Source organism: Nesoenas mayeri, assembly GCF_963082525.1.
Source record: "Nesoenas mayeri genome assembly, chromosome: 2".
NCBI lineage: Eukaryota > Metazoa > Chordata > Aves > Columbiformes > Columbidae > Nesoenas > Nesoenas mayeri.
In genome coordinates, this window is record NC_137543.1 from 10,861,720 (window position 1) to 10,877,147 (window position 15,428).

The following is a 15,428-nucleotide window of genomic DNA, read 5'->3' on the forward strand; positions in this document are numbered from 1 at the left end:
TCAAGTCAGAGGTAGCTCTGAAGTCAATTCTCCTGTGTAAAATCTTGTTCCTTCACTTTCGGGCAGCTCCGGCATCTGCCTAACACTTATTTCTTTCATCTGTAAGTACTTCTCGCCCCAGACTATACAGTTGTTTTCTAGACAGAACAACCATTACCCATAGATAAATTCCCGATCAAGAAGTGTTACGTTAATCTTGTTCAATGAGAATTTTGTTAAAGCTCTGTACCTCAAGCCACAGAGAAGTGAGTAACCGTAGGAACAATAGACAATATTTCTTCCTCCAGCTTTAGTAACAGGACTGCTATCCCATGGGATCATAAATCTTTTGGAGTGACTTGAATAGATCTGAAATGTCATACTGGACTTCTATTTAAACAATCTGGGTTTTTTCATTTCTTTGTTTCACTGTAAAACAATTGCAGACAGCAGATTTACACTGGCAATGAAAGTGCTGTTTTGCTTTCTTTAGGGTTTCAAAAGGTAAAAAAAAAAAAAAAAAATCTCAAATCAGCATGCCCAAAACTACCATGGCAGCTAGTACAGCTACTGGTTCACAATGGTTTAAACAGACTGGTACATCACAGCACATTAAAACACTGGTACGTCTTCCCATTCCTCTCTTATCCCACCAATCTGTGTCCCTCTTGGTGACAGCATAAATGTAGATTCCACAGAAAGCAGTAATGGTTACATTAATGAATATGTTATATTTCTGAGACAGAACGTATACTTCCACATCAATTTTGTAATATTTTATTTTTTAAGAGGATTTGTGCAGGATCCTCACCTGGTATATGTTGTAGATTTTTTACCTAAATGTACTAGTCATTATTAACCTCTATTTTACTCAATAGCACTTGATTTCTCGTTTAGAGACAAGTTCATTCTCAATTTTGCTAGAGGTTATTTTCACAAATAGAATGTAGGCAGATAGAGCAAAAGACTCATCACAGGAGAGTACTTCTAATAGTAGCGTAAAAATACACTAAGGGTTTCCAAATATGTAATAGCTCATAAGGAAAATCTGATACAACTTTAGATGATTTCCAATAATTAAAAGATATCATTATGATGATCTACTTCAATAGCAGTGACTCAGAAATATCAGTACCATGTACTTTCATATAGGATAAAGAACTGTAACAGAGCAGGGAATTTTATCTTCTGGTAGGGTTTCTGTTAATGAAAGTTTCCAATGTAAAGACTTGTATGAAGATACTCTAAGTCTTCCTGTGTATTGGGATAGTAAATCAGACTGGGCTTACAGATGAAGCATCTATACATTTTCTGTGAGGTGAGCACACTGAAAATATCAAAAAGGCTTTGCATTTCACGGTACAGATTTTCTTAAGTCAAACATTAGATTTACATATCTGAGTTCTATTTCAGAATTTCTAATGGGTGAGATAAATAGAAATTAAATGAGTAGGAAACAAATTTTGCCCTTCTTCCATGCTGTAACCTTGCAGACATAGACCTCACCTCTGTCCTTCAACCCAGAAACTTCCCATGGCAAGAAGGTCTTCAAAAAACACTGAGAAAACTCTGGGCTTGTTTGGCATCTTGTTTTCTGTCATTAGTCAACAACTGCATCTGTTTCTACCCTTTGGTCTTCTCAGGAGTTCATTCATCTCTTCTCCTGCCTTAAGCTTCCTCATATGTCTTCTTTGGCACAAACACCAATGCTTTGAAGAGAAAAGGCCATAGTCTCCCTTTTCAGCCATAAGATCCTATCTGAGTGAAAGATCAACAGTGAGGATAAGATGAAAAATCTTCCTCCTTGGTGCACAAACACATTCTCGAGTTCAACATGTAAAGCCTGTTTTATTAATGGTACTCTCCTTTCAAAGAGCCATGGAGAATAAGCAGCATTACTTGGCAGAGGAAAGCTGGCCTTTCTTACAGAAGCTCAGTTTCAGCTGGCTGGGGGAGCCAGTGGGTAAAGCGTCCCCTCCACCAGCACAGATAAATGTCTCCAGCCCCATGGGAAGCAGCGTGAGCCCTCGCTACGCGATGAGCAAGTCACATCAGCACAGGTAGGTCTGTAGGATGCTGCAGCAAAGGTTTTCTTTGCAGAGTAGGTCACATCATGATTCTTCCTACCGCTCTGCATGGCTGTAGTTGGGTACATGCCTTCCCATACTTATGGAAGTGCCTTGAGGTTTAGCCTATCCTTCAATTACTTCTCCAAGTCATTAAGGAGTGGACAGCTACAGAAGTGCAACATTTATCATTGGTGTTTGTGCTGCCTCAGAGATGCTAACAAGTTCTCATCACGTTTTTACTGATTAGAGGACAGCATTCATCCTTTTGACATAATGCTCAACACAGCAGGCAATTCCATGTTTGTGTTTCATTCAATTATTTTGCTATAATTTCCCTAAGGAACAGTTTGGATTTCAGGTTATATTTTAAGGAACATACCTTTCTTTTTCCCTTTGGTTCTTTTTATGCCACAACCAAAAAAGCCCTGGTCCATTATTTAAGCAGACTGATGCAGTTCTGTTTTGCTGCACATGAAATCAAGGTCAGCACCTCTGTGCTTCCAGCAGGAAAATGAAGTGGAGTTGCCTGCGAGCACCATCAAAAATCACGTCAAAGTCATACTGCTTCTGCCAACGGCAGACACAAGGTAAAATCACTGCAAAGGAGGATTCAGAATGATAGATGTTTGATTTTGGCTAACAAATAAGCCCCTCTCTTACTCATAATAAATGTGACCAGGATCATTTCAGGATCTTGAGATTGTTTTGATCAGAGGTTTATAACTGGGATGACATCCCTGCCAAAGGTTCATGTAGTGAATATGGTCTAAGTCTAGATAGAATCTTATTTCAAGAGCAGATTAGCTATAAAATGCAAGAGTTCATAGATGAACTCTCTTAATGCATGTTCCTGATACATTTCTTATTTTCTTTTTTCATATTTCTCAATTATAATGCTCTCTATGCATGTAATTTTCCTCTTTTCCAAATTGCAGGGGGAAGAGTCTGATGTCTCTTTGACTCTGGTTTCCTTTTGTTTTGCACATGCAACTCTTAGCTACTTCAAAACTGCAAGAGTTTTTGTTCAGAGAAGGAAAAATGACCAGGGCAGGCATCTGTGGGATTTTTTTATTGTGTGAAGAAAATGTAGTGGCATCAGTATAGAGCAAAGTGATTTACTAAAATATGTCTATAGACCAATCTTTGCTGTAAACAATGGGAGTTTAACTGAATCAGCAGTGATAAATACCAGCTGAGGACTTGGGTAACATTTCCACTTCAACTGATCCACCCATGTATCCATTACTCCTTTTTTGGTAACCCAAATAAAAGAGGAACCAGCTAGCATTTTCAGGGGTTTGATACCACGCAGAAAATTACTTTTGCAATAAATCATCATAATAATAATGTACCTTGAATGGTCTTTTACGTAATAATACCTTCATTTTCTCTTTGGAGAGTGGCCATATTGCCAAGTTTCTGCAGAGGCTCTGGATAAGTCAGGATACAGAGATCATGACTCACATCCCTAATAGTCACAGAATGTCCCAAACGACATACTTTTCTTGAAAATAAATAAATAAATTTTAAAGGAAGAAAAATAAAACAGAATGGTCGCAGCTTGACAAGCATGGAGAAACCTCCCCAACATCATGCATGCAGAGTCACAGCTGACTTCAGTGTTTGTCTTCAAGTGAGGAAACCCATGGTTCCTCTGGTTAAGCTATTAAGTATTTAGTATTCTAGTCAGCTGCACAAGTCCCTGGTATCTACCTGGAGATTTTTTAAAGCAAATAATTTTGAAGAAGAGGCAACCAAGTAAATCAACTTTGTATTGCAAATTACAGAGTTTTGCTCTCTTGGATAAAGTATTTCACCAGCTTATTAATGATTTATTTGTTGTCTTTCATTTCAAAAAACCACTTCAGGTTTATCGATTTGTTAACTCTGCTGATTTCCCCAAGGTGTCCTTTATGCATCTGTCTTTATGAAACCACTGCATGGGTTAACAGCTAATTTACTCTTCTGTTTCTTTTTTATTCTAGTATTCTCAAATGCGGGATGAAGTATTCAAATCAAACTTGGTGTGTGCATTTATTGTTCTTGTATTTATCACCGCTATCCAAAGCTTACTTCCTTCTTCCAGGTAAATAAAGAAATGTATCTCTCTATATCTCAATGAACTTTTGGGGAAACAGCAGGATAACTCTTCTAGGAGTGACATGCAATGAACAAATACAATCTTCTTGTTCTCTGAAAGTATTCAGAAATATTTGTCTTGGGTTTGTTTCTTACATGCTACACAAGAACACTGTACTGTTGTGCTTTGTTGCTGACGATACATATTACCTAGCTGGGGAAAACAACCTTGTGCCATTAAGAAGAAGCAAGGAGGTGATCTGGTAGAATTTTTCCCACTTCTGCTTTTATATGAGGCTGACCAAGCAACAACTTCCTATCAAGGTGAAGAAAATGCGACACAGCTGAGACCTCTGTGTCCACATTTCACACAGTCAAACCCATCAATTGGCATTTTTGTCTACTGTTTAATAGTGAGAACACAAGAGTGTGTACAAGGATTAAGAACAGTTTTCTAGCATCACATCAGAGCCAGCAGAACATGACTGACACTAAAATAGGCCCTGGTCCCATTTGCTCTTTGGCAAAACATGTGCTAAAATGGAAATGCCCAGATGAACACAATTCTCGGGTCGTTTCTAACACTCAGATGAACCTTAACTTATGGCTGCCTGTAGAATAACCTTGAAAATCCAGTGTTTATATAAGAAATAAGACACTGTGTTACAATAATGCAGCAATAATTCTTGGATCATCTCTGGAAGACCTGATTCACCATGTTTATGTCTAAGAATACCAAAATGGTAGTTAGATGCAGGCAGTAATGTCCCTTGTATTTTGTAGTTCTTAGCTGGGAAAGTATCTTGAGCATTAACAGACCTGCTGTTCCTATGTGCTATGTTACTCCAATATTAATTGTTTGTTTGCTTTTTAAAATTTCTTCTCCCAATACACATTCAAAATTCTTCACTTCTGGTAGCTGTTATTTTTTTTTTCTCCATATGTACAAGAAGATTTACACTCCTCATGGTAACTTCTGCATTTCCTAACAACACATTTAAGTGTCTTTCAGTGAACGCTTCAGAGCCCTGTTGAATGAGGACAGAATTTTGTATTTGCTTAAGTACATGTTTGAATATTTTCTGACCGGAGTCTTTTGGGGATTTCTAGGAATTTGGTAGAAGGAAACATACTATTTAAATAATCAAAAATGTATCTTACTAAGGATCTTCAGGGAGTTTTCCAGATAGGTTGCCTTAGTTTGTATGTTAAAGAAGGGAATCATCTTTCTATTATTGCATCTACTCTGCATGGGAGTTTCAGAATTTTATCTCAGTTTATATCTGACTCCCGCAGGACAAATATCTGATCCATTCATACATTTTTCTGACAGTGTAGGCACTGAATTTAAAAGTCTTTCCAATAGTTTTCATTCTTTGAAATATTGAGTTGGGGAATTTACTTTAAGTCACATAAAATAATGTCATATTTCTGCTGTAATTATCCTCTGTGAAGCCATTAAGTTATGCTGCCAACCTTGCAGTGATTCATCTTGTCCATCTGAGAGGCCTGGGAGTTTGATTAATTTCTTGCAATGAACTCTCTATACCCGCACATGAGAGGTGGTTCATACTAGAGCAAGCTGCTGAACTGCTCTTAATTCTGTCAAGTTTTCGCTAGGTTATTCTTGTGAGGGGATAAAAACAGGTTTCAAACTTGTCCGTTTAAACCTCTACAACTTCTGTTTTACATAAATTTTCCTTCTGACTCCACTCTTGATTTAAGACTATACATGAGAAAGAGATAAGGCAGAAACTCCATTTCAAAATTCACTTTATTTTGACGTAAGGGAACCTCTAAAAATTTTGTTCTACTTCTGGAAGAAGCCCATAGACAGAAGTGTGTTACAGCTGTTTGTTCCTATTCCTCTAACCATGGCTATGTCTTCTGCTGTACTTGATCCTGTCAGCATGCTGCCAACAAAATCTTAGCATAGATACTGGATTGATCCTCTAGGAGGTCATCGGTGTGAAATCTTCAGTTTTATTTTTATCTCAAACAGTCTTAGACAAGAGAAAAACACAACAATGTTCAGTTGAATAGCTACAGTGGAAGAATTTTTGTTGCCTATATATTTATTACAAACAAACGCAAGTGGTTTCTCAGGCACCTAAGCAGTTTATGCTGCATTTTGGACTGATATATCCGACTCAGGTCCCTAGATGTTCCGTTTATAGTACCTTAACTCAGTAGCACTGGGCCTTACATGTAGAGTCTGGCAGCCCAAAATAACAACTCCTGTTTAGTGTCCTCATGTTTGACCTCTTGAAGCTTGACCCTAATCTTTTTGAAAGCCTTAATTTAGTTTGACTTAGAGCTGGGTCAGGCTAGGTCTGCAGAATTGATAGGCTACATCTACATATATAGACTGTCTATATATATCAGAGATATAGATAGAAACTATCAGTTCCAAAGAGGATCTCAGTCATTTGGCTTTGCAAAGCAAGAAGGCTATTGAAGAATACTGCTGTAGTGTGGGAAACAAGGAATTAGTCTCACAATTATCTGACAGCTTGTATAGCATGGGTTCAAAGTATAGCCACTAGAGAATGGGCTAGTCAGTGGACCTGAATAAATCTAAGACTTCTGTGCAAAGAGACGAATTGTATCCTAAACATATTTTAGTTCAGATCTGTATGAGTTTAGAATTTGCTCTTCTAAAAGCAAACTGAAATAGCCTGAAATTGAGAAGAATTTCATTTAGGTCGAGATAGAGTCCATTCAAGATTCAGGGAGTAGATCTGGCTGACCTGCTGAAAAATGAAGAAAGAAAAGCTGTGTTGTTTTCACTTCTGTTTCCAACTTGAACCCTTAAATGCTGATGTATAGTAAAATCTGAAACTTCATGTTTTCAATAAGACAAAAGATATGTTTACAAAAGGCTTTATGAGCAGGGCACAGCTCACCTACATTCAGGCACCTGGAAGTTCAAAGCCTCCCTGGAGAACACTGATAGTTCACTTTCAAGATTTTTTTCTGTGAGACAATATTATTAAACCACTGTATTGAACTGGCATTTATACAACTAGGTTATTAGAAATTTTAATTACTTAATTCAAAGCCTAAAGTTTAATCATTCTCCTTCTAGCAAAAAGGCATTGGGAAAGCAGAATGAAGAGGGGAGAGATCTGCAGGAGCAGTGAAGATGTTTTTATTTTGCATGGGTTTGATCTTTGGGTGAGGAGACACAGGAAGAATATGACTGGCAAAAATAGGTACAAAAACTTGACTTGTGAAGTGCTGAGTGCTTTCTTCTCAGCAAAGTAAAACAATCTGCCATATTTCTCAGCCATGTCAGTAACTCCATTGACTCCAGGTCCCACATTTTAGCAAGAAAAAGGAATAAATTTAGAAAAATAGAATGAAAGGTGGACTAGAAGAAATCATGGTCTGTAATGGTTTACTAAAGGAATTGAATTGTTCAACCTGTTCATCAATGACCTGGATTGAGAGACCGAGTGCAGCCTCAGCCAGTTTGCTGATGACACCAAACTAGGAGGAAGGGCTGACACACCAGAGGCTGTGCTGACATCCAGCGAGACCTGGACAGGCTGGAGGGCAGGGCAGAGAAGAACCTGGTAAAGTTTAACCAGGGCAAGTGTAGGGTCCTGCACCTGGGGAGGAATAACCTCAGGCACCAGTACAGGGTAGGGATGGACCTGCTGGAAAGCAGCACTGCAGGGAATGATCTGGAAGCTCTGGTCGACAACAGGTTGACCATGATCCAGCAATGTGCCGTTGTGGCCAAGAAGGCCAATGGTGTCTGGGATGCATTAAGAAAAATGTGACCAGTAGGTCAAGGGAGGTTGTTCCTCCCTCTCTACTCTGCCCTCATGAGGCCACATCTGGAGTACTGCGTCTAGTTCTAGGGTCCCCAGTTTAAGAAGAACAAGGAATTACCCAAGAGGGTCCAGCATCTTTATTATGAGGAAAGGCTAAGAGAGCTGGGTCTGTTCAGCCTGGAGAAGAGAAGGCTGAGAGAGAATCTTATTTATGCTCATAAATATCTCAAGGGTCGAGAGGATGGGACCAGACTCCTTTCAGAGGGGCAAGAGGCACAGACTGAAGCATAGAAGGTTCCATCTAAACATACGGAGAAACTTCTTTGCTCTGAGGGTACTAGAGCACTAGAACAGGCTACTGAGAGATTTTGTGGAGTCTGCTTCTCTGGAGACATTCAAACCCACCTGGACACATTCCTGTCTGATCTGCTCTGGTGAACCTGCTTTAGTAGGTGTGGTGGACTAGGTTCCTTTCAACCCTAACCATTCTGTGATTCTGTGAACTGTCTGTCATGTGTATGCACTTAAAAATACATAATTAATTGTCACATTCTCAAGAACAAAATTTGTAGGATATGCCAAATGACATGTTTTATTTAAACATGTTCGGATCATAGAGTACCTTGTTTCAGATTTATTACAACTGGCTTTTCCTAGTCTTAGCTGTTTAGACATTTATTTTTATTAGCAATAGTATTGTGCTGAGGTTTAATGCTGGGTTCTCTTTTTGTTTTCTTCCCAGGGTGATACCAATGGTCATTCAGTTTTCTATTCTGATCATGCTGCACTCCGCTCTTGTGTTAATCACCACAGCAGAGGATTACAAATGTTTACCCTTAATGCTCCGGAAAACTTGCTGCTGGATTAATGAGACCTACCTGGCCAGGAATGTCATTATATTTGCATCCATTCTGATTAATTTTCTTGGAGCCATCATCAATATTGTAAGCTTATAGGGAACTGGAGAATTTTGTACAGGGAAAGATGATTTATGAATTATTAAACTTGCTGCAGGACTTGTTAACTAATGTGTTTATAAGGCAGCTATGGTTTAAATGTAAAAGGCAAAGTACCACAGCTTCAGGAAATTCAGTCTCTGTTGCTTAAACTGTATATTTCTGAAATAGCTAATTATTTCTTCCTTATGAGTATCATCTATTTTTAAAACCCTTTTGCTACTTTCTGTTCAATGTATCTACCTTTGAGGACCACACTTTCTTAAAAACTGTCAGTCCAAGTAATGCTTATAGATATCAAATTCTTCATCTCACAGTTCTCCTATTAATTGTATTGCTAAAAAAGATGAGAAGTGTCAATGAACCCAGCAAATACCTTTAAAAAAGGACAAAGCAGAGAAAGCTGAGCCAGTAACCACAGCATGTAAAAAAAAGTTAAGTATAAATTCTAAACATGCCTTGCTCATTTAAAAAACCCTTTGGCCCAGGTTCACCTTAAGTATGCACCAAAAAAATAGGCATAGTTACTCTCAGCTTGCTTTATGGTCAGTGCAGATAAACAGAAAAACATCTCCCAACAATTCTACTGATCATACTGGTCCCAATAAAGATATTTTCTTCTTTCTACTGCATCCACTGATTTTAGTCTGGCTGGGTTCCTAGTATACATATGCCCAATAAGACCCTAAAGTGTGATGAATATAGAACAAAGTTTATTAGTATATCTGACATATACTGATATATATCAATATATCTATATCATCAGTATACCTATATCTTATATATAAGTGATAAAAATTCATGTACCAAGCTTTACTTAGCAGTTGTGGTTAGAAAAAGATATTAGTAATTGAATATTGCGGGCCTGGCTCTGTACATTATGCCATGGTATAAGAGTAGGGTCTTTGTAAAACATATAAAACAAATATGAATGCAATAGAGCCCTGATTATCTGGATGTCTTCAGAAATATGAGACAGCTTTGCATGAATTAGGCAGATTATCACATCAGACAACCTGGTAGCCGTTCAGGCCTGAGCCAAGAAGAAGGTAAATATCTCATTGATAGACTAAAAGTAACATTTTCATCACTCTTCCCTCTCGTAGGGCACCTTTTGGCTGTGGATGTAGCAGTGCTTTTTAATCTGAACTTTATTGCTTATAAAAATTTATTTCCTTCTAGATGAGTCCAAGAAAGCATCTAGTGACAGTAATAGCAATAGCAACTGTAACAACACAACAGCAATAACAATTATCCTGTAATAATAATAATAATTATTATTATATCATTACATTCAGTATGCTGAAGTCTGATACTTCAAGGGTTTGCCTCATCTTTTGCTAACAGATATGAGATTTTATTACATTCTATTGCTCTCATTCTTCCATGGTTGAATTCAGATTGCAAATGTGCTAGGATTTGGCTTCTATCTTGGTTTTTTAGTGATATTATGCAGTCACTGACAGGAGAGCTAGCCAGACAAAGAAGAATGTAGCCACTGATTGCTATCCTTACAGAGAAAATACAAATACGGTAAACAACAGGAAAACTTCCTGAAGATAAGGACAGCCTCATATTATAGTGTAGATCACTAAGGAGTATTGTAGAATTTAGTGGGTTTTAAATCAAATTTGACAAATATCTGTTGGGAAAGACTGTAGTGAAATTCATCCTGCTCTTTAAGATGACCTCCAAAGGGCTCTCCTAACAATTTGCTATGAATATGATAACAATGAGATTTCTCCATGACTGTGGATTATTTTTTTAAGACTTTGTCCACTACAATCTTACAGTATGGCTAATCCAAAAAACAGTCAGAAGAAGCAGAATTCTTTTCACTCTCATACCAATGTGCTTCTATAAAGCACTAAACAATTATATTTATTGTCACATATTCAGAATGGCAATGACTGGAGTCACTGAGTCCTAACCTCTACAGGAAACCACATATAACCTCATTATTTCATATGTCAAAATCCTGCCATATTAATAGTTTACTTTTAACTACTTCCTGTACCCCACTGAAAAAAAGGTTCCACAGCGGCCAGTGAGGCTCCGTATAGTGGACTGCAGCATTCAGGAGGGACCTGCATGTATTTAAAAACAGGTAATGCAGCTCACTCTTAAGCTATATCTTCTACTGAATTCAAGTTCACCCACTTGGAGGGGACTAAGTCTCAGATGCTTTCTAACAACAGCCATAAGACTTTGTTTTCACCAGAGGGTCAAATGAGTCTTGTGGTTCTTTATATCAAGCGTATTCTTACTCTTGTAAAATGAGAATAAAGTTTCTGATCCAGAGGTTCTTTTAAAAAGACACCAAGAGTGGTTCTCAGGGCACTTTGTCCTGCAGAGAGGTGCTGTACAGCTCATAAACTTGCAGAAGGTACCATTAATTATCTGTTGTCACAGAGGATTGCACAGACAACCTAGAAAATGTTGCTGCATTGCAGACATGACTGAATTGCTGAAAGAACAAACAAGAGAGTTCCAAGTTCAAAATCCATTAGAATTTATTTATAAGAAACCAGGCCTCATTAAACAAACTCTCTAACTCTGTTGGTAAGACAGAGAGGGGAACTAGCTTGTACATACCAGGTGGATGAAATGACCTAATATAAACATCCAGATTGTATTATTATGTGTAAGAGGAGACTCCATCTGCTTTAACTTTCAAAATATGAAACCATTAATGATTTTTTTCCTGTGTTCTAAGACCATGATGTATGTTGCAACTCAATACTACTGCTTTGTTTATATTTACTACAGTTGGTTTGAAATACCATTACAATGAATTCAGGTCACAACAGCAAAAGACAGTATTACACTCTCAAAACAATTGTATCATGAATGAATTTTCATTCCTTTCTATTCTAGGCATCACAGTTGCAGTTCTGGGTCCACACTACAAACCAATTTTGCATGATGCCATGGGGTTTTGTCCCACACTAGAAGGATAACTATGTCCATAGCAATGCAGCAGAAAAAACCTGCTTGCAGACAAGCGCATACATGCAGTCTGATTTTATGTTCCCAATTTAATTTTTTTCTATAGTTTATAGCAAAGTATAATCATTTAGAGAGTGTAATTCTTAAGAGTCCAACAGTCCTCTGAAATTCCCAGAGGAGGACCTCATCTTTCCCCTTTGGCAAGAGGAGAGCATAGGAAAGCTATTCAGATGCTGAATGTCCGTAGCAGGAATAGCTTTTCCATTTCATCTCCACAGTGTATCTTCTTGCTGTCCTTTCAGTCCTTATCACCAGTTGTGGAGCTGGCATGGAGAGCAGCAGATCAGCCAGTTCCACCTCTGAATCCAGGCAGCCACACAGTCACCAGTGAACAATACAGTCCTGATTTTTTTTCTTCTTTCTCCACAGCTATGGTGTGATTTGGAGAAACCAGTAGCCCTGAAGAACCAGACGTTCAATTCATCTGCATCTTTTCCAGACATCTGTTCCTATCCTGAGGTATTTCTGGGGGTTGTTTGAATTTGAGGCATGGATCCACAAAGGTTACGTGGCAACCACTACCTGGACTCAATGCCTTGTGTACTGGTGGTGCCTCAACAACACTGTGAAGCTGAACCTTTGCATCTACCCATATACTGATAGAAAAAGAAGAGGCAGGTTACAGAAGGAATTAATTTCATGGTTTACTGGGGGATTACAACCAAGTTTCAACCTTTGAACTTCATACAGTGTCTTTATGATAGAGACACATCCAGCAATATTTCAGTGAACCTACTGCAATAAAACACAGAATTCATATGAAGCTAATGGAGACTAATACTTTTTACACAGCAAAACCAGCAGTGATTCTGCTGTAGTTATTTCAAATTCGTATTTGGAGAAAGAAAATCCACTCTATGGTGAGATAGAAGGCAACAAAATCAGTGGGTTGGCCATGTGCAGATGAAAGAAGCATGTTGCTTAGAAAGTCATATGGCAGTGACATGATACTGCTGGTATCATGCAGACATTCCTACAGAGGAACTATACTAAAGAAAAACTACTCTGAAAAAATGAATGCTATCTCTCCTAAAGCTCTATGATAAGACTTAATTTAAACTACATTTGGGCTGTGGGTGTTGATGTTGCTATTTTAAATCCAAATGGCTCATGGCCATGATTGTCATTCTATATCTTAGTATCAGTTGCATAGATTACATTTAACAGATGACTAATCATAGAGAAAAATGAGACAATGAAGAGATTAGAAAAAGAGATATGAATACAACTTCTAGGCATCTCATTTTAAGAGAGAAATGCAACTAATCTAGACCTGCAATATTAAAAAAAAAAATCAAACATGGTTTTATGCTCTCTTTAAGTAGCATGGGGAAAAGTATTAACGCAGGAATATGATTCTGACATCCTGATTAATGATGTCTTGTGGAAGTTGAGCATCAAAAACAATATAATTTTTTTTTTCTCTCAGTTGACTTTTATTAACAAACTACTACATGCCGCATTACTCCTTTCCTCTTTTCACTGTACAGGATGCCCCTTCTCTTCCAATACAATGAAAATTATATTAAGGCTCAGAGAACGATTTCTGCTAACTTGGAGGTGCCTTGCAAAATAAATAATTTGCAATTTCACATTCTATCTTAGCAAAACTTTTATTTTTAAAGTGCCCTGTACCCTAAGAAAACAGCTGAGCACTGAAATCCAGAGCAATTTCTTTTATACTTCTGATCACTCAATGATTTATGTAGATATTTATGGAGTGTATAGGTAGTCACTGATCACCAAAAGTAACCATTGCTATTTTCTTTTCAGTATTTTGTCTTCACTGGAGTGCTGGCAATGGTAACTTGTGCAGTATTTCTTCGTCTCAACTCTGTCCTGAAGCTGGCAGTACTTCTCATCATGATTGCGATCTATTCTCTGCTGACTGAGACCGTTTATGCTTCCCTTTTTCTGCAATATGACAAGTTAAACCACAATGGAGAGTAAGTGTTCACAACCCCTTTTAGGAACTGCTTTTTAATACGGTAATGGGTCAAGTCTTGCCAGAGTATACACTATTGAATAACACCATAGTAAAGTATGGAGTGATGGCTGCAAGAGGCAATGACTAATCCAAAAAGATTTATAGTGTGATTGTTTCTCAGGATTTTTTATTAAAATGCTCATTTCATGAGGACTTCTAAATATTGAGCAGGTTTTATCTCTTACGTCTCCATTAGTCTACCCAAGTTACTAAAAATATGCAGTACAACGCATATACATTGGTCGCTTCTATTCTATCTCTATCAAGAGATACCAATTTAAACTCTCACCTAAATTTAAGAGAACAGGATTGAACAATTAATTTCTTTTTAGGGGTAGGGGTTTAACTGTATAAATTTCAAATTAAAACATACAGTTATGAAAGATGCAAGGAATACAGGGGTGATCCCATTTTGTATGGGGGCCTTACAAGATCAGATTCTTCCTTCCAGGCTTCCTTCCCAGCAAGAGGAGTTGAAGAGGAGGACCAAAGAGCCACAGCAATTTGCAGCAGAGTCAGACGGCACTAAGTGTTTCAGTAACTGAATCTAGCACAGCAGTGATTTAGCTCATTCAGAAAAACACTTCTTCAGTCTTTTGTACCAATTTAGCATTGCAGATGCTTCTGCTTGTAAGTGTGTGCCAGATTAAGATCCTCTGAATGACACAAAAGATTTGCAGTGGAATTGGTTCACACAACAGCCACATCTTTACACATAATAAGGCTCTGCATGCATATCTTTCCTTGTTAACTTCCTACCATAGCAGCATACTAAAGATTTGGGATGCAATTCCTTTTACTAATGTTACTTATGCTCTCACAGACTAATGATTTAACATTTAGCTTATTCACAGCAGAGCCCAGCAAATATGACGAAGGACAGTAAACAATACTTCAGTCAAGTGAGTAGAAGTAGAAATCGTTATCATTTTCTTTAGTTTTTGTCATTAATCAAGCATGGCAAAGAAATGTACTTTCTTGTGTGAAAAACTTAGATAATTCAGAGTAGTTTCTATTCCCCGTGTCAGTAAAACTCTCCAGTGACTTTTATCACAGAGAGTAAGAAAGAGATAGGAATATTCTCTAGCATAGCCAACAGCCCAGGATGTAGCAGACTCAGCTGAGATGTTCCATGTTGGGGGCAAACATCTGAACTTCAGCTCCAATATTAGCGAGCATGAGGTTCAAGGATGTGTGCCCAGAAACTTATCTGTTTTCTTAGCTATACCAATTATTTGAAAAAAAGGTTTTGCAACTGCCTAAGAAACTCGTCTAGCTCATATGTGCTGCCGTCCAGCGGGATCTGGACAGGCTGGAGAGTTGGTCAGGCAATAACCTGATGAAATTTAACAAGGGAAAGTGTTGAGTCCTGCATCTGGGCAAGAACAACCCCAGATTCCAGTATAGGTTGGGAAATTACATATTAGAGAGCAGTGTAGGGGAAAGGGACCTGGGGGTCCTGGTGGACAGCAGAACGACCATGAGCCAGCACTGTGCCCTTGTGGCCAGGAAGGCCAATGGCATCCTGGAGTGTATTACAAGGGGTGTAGTTAGTAGATTGAGAGGG

At 38.1% G+C, this 15,428-nt stretch overlaps 1 protein-coding gene across 1 annotated transcript in view; it reads left to right on the plus strand.

Moving 5' to 3' along the window:
* The window catches only part of ADCY8 (adenylate cyclase 8), a gene marked incomplete at its 3' end in the record, with an annotated part of 129,502 nt that overhangs the window by 91,412 nt on the left and 22,662 nt on the right, over positions 1-15,428 (plus strand). The window contains exons 9-12 of the mRNA XM_080340061.1: positions 4,034-4,134; positions 8,652-8,853; positions 12,244-12,333; positions 13,648-13,820. Of these exons, the coding sequence (XP_080196187.1) occupies positions 4,034-4,134; positions 8,652-8,853; positions 12,244-12,333; positions 13,648-13,820 (566 nt within the window). The remainder of the gene's footprint in view (positions 1-4,033; positions 4,135-8,651; positions 8,854-12,243; positions 12,334-13,647; positions 13,821-15,428) is intronic.